General features: G+C 43.4%; 1 protein-coding gene across 2 annotated transcripts in view; it reads left to right on the forward strand.

The window, feature by feature from the left end:
• The window catches only part of peak1 (pseudopodium-enriched atypical kinase 1), a 112906-nt gene extending 108467 nt beyond the window's left edge, over positions 1-4439 (forward strand). For both annotated transcript variants that reach the window (XM_008290649.1, XM_008290650.1), the window contains one exon: positions 446-4439. In XM_008290649.1, coding sequence (XP_008288871.1) covers positions 446-1849 — 1404 coding nt within the window. In that variant the 3' untranslated portion in view covers positions 1850-4439. The remainder of the gene's footprint in view (positions 1-445) is intronic.
• Positions 4440-6000: the final 1561 nt, after the last annotated feature.

The raw sequence follows: 6000 nt of genomic DNA on the forward strand, positions 1-6000 counted from the left end.
CCATATTGAAGGGAAGGCATTCTATATGTTTTGGATTATCAGCAAAACCCATAAAAACACCAAAACCAACAATGTGTTTGTTCTACTCTCAGTACTCTCTGGACTACCCTAGCCAGGGAAATATAAGGTTTCATGCTTCAAGCAAGTGAGCACTGTATTTTTTTTACCAAATGTTGCACAGAGAAGAATAACAAGTGCCTTTCTTGGGGCTATTTTTAGCCACGGATCAATACACATCTGATGCTCCAATAAGTATTTCTGACAGCAGGACGGTGTGTGGCACTGACTCAAGATAAAGCACAGTGCCCAGGTTTATGGTAGGAAATAAGAATACAATGCCAAGAGCAAATCAGCAAAATTCAGCAAATTTTCTCATCATGACACATTTTATCACCTCAAACTCAGATGCGGCTTTGATGTTAATGATCTCATTCTTGTCTTTTAGATCTGTCGGAGCCAAGTGAAGGAGACCCAGCAGCAGTTTTTCCACAGTCTTGCAGTGAGACAAAGCCTGGCAGTTCACTTCAACATCCAGCAGGACTGTGGACACTTCCTGGCCGACGTCCCTGCCCGCCTCCTGCCCTGGGAAGAGGAGGAAGATGAGGACGAGGAGGAGGAGGAGGAAGAGGAGGAGAATAAGGAGGAAGAAGAGCTGACGAAGAAAGAGAAAGAGATTAAGACTGACACAAAAGTGACAGACTCCAAAGCATCTGCCCCAAATGGTAAAGTAGATGAAACCCCAGCAGCAGGTCACATGAACACTGCTGGCCGCCTCAGGAGCCGAGTGGTGGTCATCACACGTGAGGTGCCCTTCCAGACGGTGGCCGACTTTGTCCGAGAAGGCATGACCAGACACGCTCATAACCCAGAGCTTTACGAGCGTCAGGTCTGTCTTCTGCTGCTGCAGCTGTGCTCCGGCCTGGAGCACATGAAACCTTATCATGTGACCCACTGTGACCTGCGGCTGGAAAACCTGCTGCTGGTCCAGTGCCAACCTGGCAACTCCTGGAATCTGGACTTACTTGAGCCCAACAACAACAGCAACAGCGGCAGCAGCAGCTCTGGTGCGACCGCTGCCAGTGCTGCCGCCGCCAACGCCACCTGCCCCGCCCGCCTCATCATCAGTAACTTCTCCCAAGCGAAACAGAAGAGCACTCTCATGGCCACTGACCCCGGTACGCTGCGCGACCAATCAAGGCTGGCCCCTGAAATCGTCACAGCTACTCAGTACCGCAAGTGTGACGAGTTCCAGACTGGGATTCTCATCTATGAGATGCTGCACCGACCCAACCCCTTCGAGGAGACGCCAGAGCTGAAGGAGCGCGAGTACACCTGGGCAGACCTGCCGCCGCTGCCGGTCAGATCCCTCTATTCACAGGGCCTGCAGCAGCTGGCCAGGCTGCTGCTCACTGTCAACCCCTCTGAGAGAATCCGTATGTCCGAGGCCCGGGCCTGCCTACAGTGCCTCCTCTGGGGCCCCCGGGAGGACTTGTTTCAGGCGCTGGGCTGCAGCAGCACGGGCCCCATGACAGGGGCCACTGCAAGCCAGCGCGAGGCCACCCTCCAGAACTGGCTGGACCTGAAGCGGACACTGATGATGATCAAATTCGCCGAGCGGTCGATGGACACCGCTTGCGGTGTGAGTCTGGAGGACTGGCTGTGCTGCCAGTATCTGGCGTTTGCCACCACAGACACCCTGAGCCGGGTGGTACACATCCTGCAGCAGCCGCAGCAGCCGCATCCTCCGCCTCAGAACCAGAACCAGAACCAACCTGTGCACCCGGCACAGAACCAAACCCAAACACATCTAGCACACACCTTCCACTTGACTCAGTCACAGCCGCTCTGAGTTCCTCTGCCCCACTGTTACTATGGCAACAGATCCAACTTCCCCTGTGTGGTCCCCGTGCTGACGCTAAAGTGTGATGTAAGCTAATAGTCAGCTTGTTGTTGCAGCAGCCACAGTGCTCACCTCAGTCTAAACAGCTGGTTGTGAAGCGTCTGTGTTTTTTTTCATCAACGAATCAATCCACAGAGTGAGAGGCGTCATTTAATTATTCTCAAATCAAGTCCAAATCGAACTGAAATATTAGAGAAAGTTGATTCTTGAGTCATTTTGGCTCTCATCAGTGAAGTCCATACCTTCACTCCACCAGTACGAAACTGAAGAATTTACTAACCGTGTGAGGGAACATTTTAAGATGTTTTTCAGCCAGGCTCTGTATTAGATGCAATCTGCATGGCGGTTGTCTCCAGGATTTATATAAGACAGAGATAAAGAGACAGAGAAGTGGAATAAATCAGAGTTTTTATAGCGATACACATTAATATTCTATACAAAAGTTTCATCAGACATCTAAAGACATGCCACAGTTAGAATTGTGGAAAAGAAACTTAAGATAGCATCAGAAATTAGAGAATTTCATCCGAATTATTTAATTTATTACATCGTGTTGTATTTTAAGCAACAATTTATTCTTTTGATCTGTAAAGACTAAAAAGAAAAATTAAGGGAGAGCATTTAAAATGAAGGGAATGGGGAAAAGCCAATGGTTAAAAAAAAAATGATCGACTTGATAGATTTGTCCTCTTCAAAATCGAATCTAATGTGGGTGAGGTGGTTTATTTTCTACACCGACGCAAAAGTTCACATCACTCTTTATGGTTTATAAATTCAGAAGCCAGTCTGGAGTTTTTGACAAAGATGACACCTGCACACGCTGTTGTATCACACTACAGAGGTACAGCAGGCGACGAACACTGAGCTAATTATGGCTTCACAGTTTCTGACGCTTTGAAGATAAAACGGGACACGACCTCCCTGGCTGTTGGTTTGGTCTCTTGTCGGAGTACGTGCAATTAATATCTTTTGTTTTGCCGTTTCCTTCGGTGCTGACGGCATATGAACCTTTTTCTAGCGTTACACAGTCTTTCACTAATCCTCTCTTCCATTAGTTTTGTGGCACATAAACGAATTCATTTCATTTTAATCCTGCGACTTGTGACAGTGGATGGGATGTTTCAGGGACTGCAAAAAGTTATTCTTTGTCTATTGTGTTGTTTTTGTACGGTTCTGCGTTACGGACGACATTTGCACATTCGGTTTGAATGCTGGCGCTCCTCGATGGAGGCCGGAGGACACGATGAGGCCGAGGAGTGGAGGAGACCGAGGGAAGTTCCTGTGAATTTGAGGAGCTGATTTGTTTTTGCAGCGTGTGGAATGTAAAAGTTTGCCTGGACTGAAACAGACATTTGGACCTGGTCTCATCTGCTTCGGAAACAGACTTATCCTCCAATCGAACCACTCTGTGTTACATAAAAAAAAAACTCTTTGCCTACAAGACAGCCTTGAAGACAAACTAACTGCTCAACCACTCACATGCTTTCATTCCTCCGTCCTCTTGTTGTCTCCAGCCAACACGATGGCTCCCTCCTGCATCAATGCTCCCTCCTGTCACTCAGCAAATTTATCCTGCTTTGATTAAACGAACTCTGTGTAATTGATCTTCCAGTCAGTTGAAGCAACGCGTGTACAGCTTCCCCGTAAAATACGGAACATCTTGAATTTATGACACCCTTACCGTCTGTTTCCAAAAATGCTTTGTATTCATTTGCTCTGGTTAAGCTTTTCTTTTCATATCCAGCAGTTCAAACTTGTTAGAAAATGTACTTTTGGGATCAGGGTCCTGTGTCTGTTTAACTGCAGATGTACAACAGAAAACGTCATGGTCCACGGAGTGAAAATGAGACAAAGCAGGTGTGAGTTTGTCACTGCATTAAAGGGTTTGTGTACTGAGGAATGTGTGTGGGACAGCACTGGTGGCTGTCCTTGTATCCAGAGATTTAAGCCTTTATATAGTATATATATATAGTATAAATATATATAAGCTTTATCTATTTTAATCCACACAATATTTTGTCGAGTACGGAGCACCTCTGTTTCTGTCTTTAGAGGCTAAATATCATTTATCCATTCAAGCTTTACTTGACTTTCTTTAACCTCGCATGTTTTGGGGGAAGAAAAAGGTGAGTAGTTATCACTGTCCTACACAAGGATAAATGGAAAAGAAAAAAACAAAAAAGATCTTATTATTCAGTTGCATTAACACACAGAACAATGTACAGTATTTTTAACCCCTCTTGTAAATTTACCTGCTTAGGAGAAGAACCACTTTGGCTGAAGGATGACTTTTGAAAGCACCGTTGAAACGCAGCATTCAAAAAGTGTACGGACAACAGCAGATGTTTTCTTTTTCTGTTTCTGATCTGTTTCTCTCTCTCTCTCTCTCTCTGCATCATTAATTGCCACTGAACCTGGAAACAGAAGCTCTCTAAGGCTTTCTAAATATGTGTACAGTATGTCTCCTGGCCTGCCGCCATTTATTGTTGATCAAGTTAACCAACAGTAACAGAACAATAAATATATGTTTTTATATATACATTTGGTGCTTTTGTCTTATTGCTGCTATTGGCGATCCAGTAGGGAACAAGTGGCAGCTGGACAGATTAATACAGAGAGGAGCTCAGTCAGTGTTGACAAAGTGAAACGTTTTAGGAAGATACTGTACTGGAACAGACGAAGATTTAGACGAAGGGTCCACTGATTGTTGGCCTGTTTGATTATGTCATCTAATATTCAGGATTTTTCCAATCTGTCTTTTTTTTCCCCAACTGATTTATGATAAAATCATTTTAAAATGTGCTACTGATGTAGCTGCCTTTCTTTGTCGTTAAGAGGCTTCACTCTCAATGTCCCGCCCACAGCACAATCTGATTGGTTACACGCCACAAGTAACAGCCTGACAACACTGAAGGATAAATGTTTAAAAGTAATTGAAACATAAAGTAAAGGCAAGTAAATTCATTTTTTATGTTGGATTTTGTGCTTTTCTGAATTTTCACACAAAGATTTTTCATTTTCACAAATGTGTATCCATTCCAAATTTCAGTTACCAGCCTTTTTTATTACTGATAATCGCTATCAATCCTTGCCCTAGAAAGAAAAGAAAAAAAACATAGAGGTGGATCCCTAATTTCAGTCTGGTTCAAGGATTTTATTACATAAATTAGTTACACTTTTAGAAATGAGCATAGTTTGTGCAGTTAAACTTTCCAGTCCTTCTGCTCCTGAGCTGATCGACTGCATCACTGATTTCAAAATAAGAATCGTCCTCGAGCCTTTAGCTGATAATGAGCCTTTAAATTATTTACAGTGGCCATACTAAAACTGGAAACATATTAATATTTTCAGGAGTTTGGAGCATCAGCCAAATGTCTGTGGGATTTTAGGCTCCAAAGAAACCTGCATTCTGAATTAGGCTTTTGTTTCTCAGTTATTGTTAAGAACGTGCACATTATACAGTGGAAACCAGAAGTTTACATACACTGTATAAAAAGACATGTAACCTTCTCACTGTCTGACATTAAATCAGACAAAACTTTTCCTGTTTTAGGTCAGTTAGGATTGACAAAATTAATTCTATTTGCTAAACACCAGAATAATGAGAGAATTATTTAGAGAATTTTTAACTACTTTCTTCAAAGTGAGAAGTTTACATACACTAACATTACTATGCCTTCAAATTATTTGGGAAAGCCCAGATGATGATGTCATGGCTTTGGAAGCTTTTGATAGGTTAATTGACAACATTTGAGTTAATTGGAGGCACACCTCAGACACACTACTTTCTTTTGTGACAACGTGAGAAAATCTAAAGAAATCAGCCAAGATATCAGGAAAAGAACTGTGGACCTCCACAAGTCTGATTCTTCTTTGGATACAATTTCCAGATGCCTGAAGGTTCCACGTTCATGTGTTCAAACAATTATATGCAAGTATAAAAACCATGGGAATGTCCAGCCATCATACCGCTCAGGAAGGAGACGGGTTCTGGGTCCCAGAGATGAAGTGTTTTGGTTTGAAATGTGCGTATCAACCCCAGAACAAAAGCAAAAGACCTTGTGAAGATGCTGCTGAAGCTGGCAAGAGAGTGTCATTAT

The sequence above is a fragment of the Stegastes partitus genome, unplaced genomic scaffold (assembly GCF_000690725.1).
Source record: "Stegastes partitus isolate 25-593 unplaced genomic scaffold, Stegastes_partitus-1.0.2 Scaffold689, whole genome shotgun sequence".
NCBI classification, from domain to species: Eukaryota; Metazoa; Chordata; class Actinopteri; family Pomacentridae; genus Stegastes; species Stegastes partitus.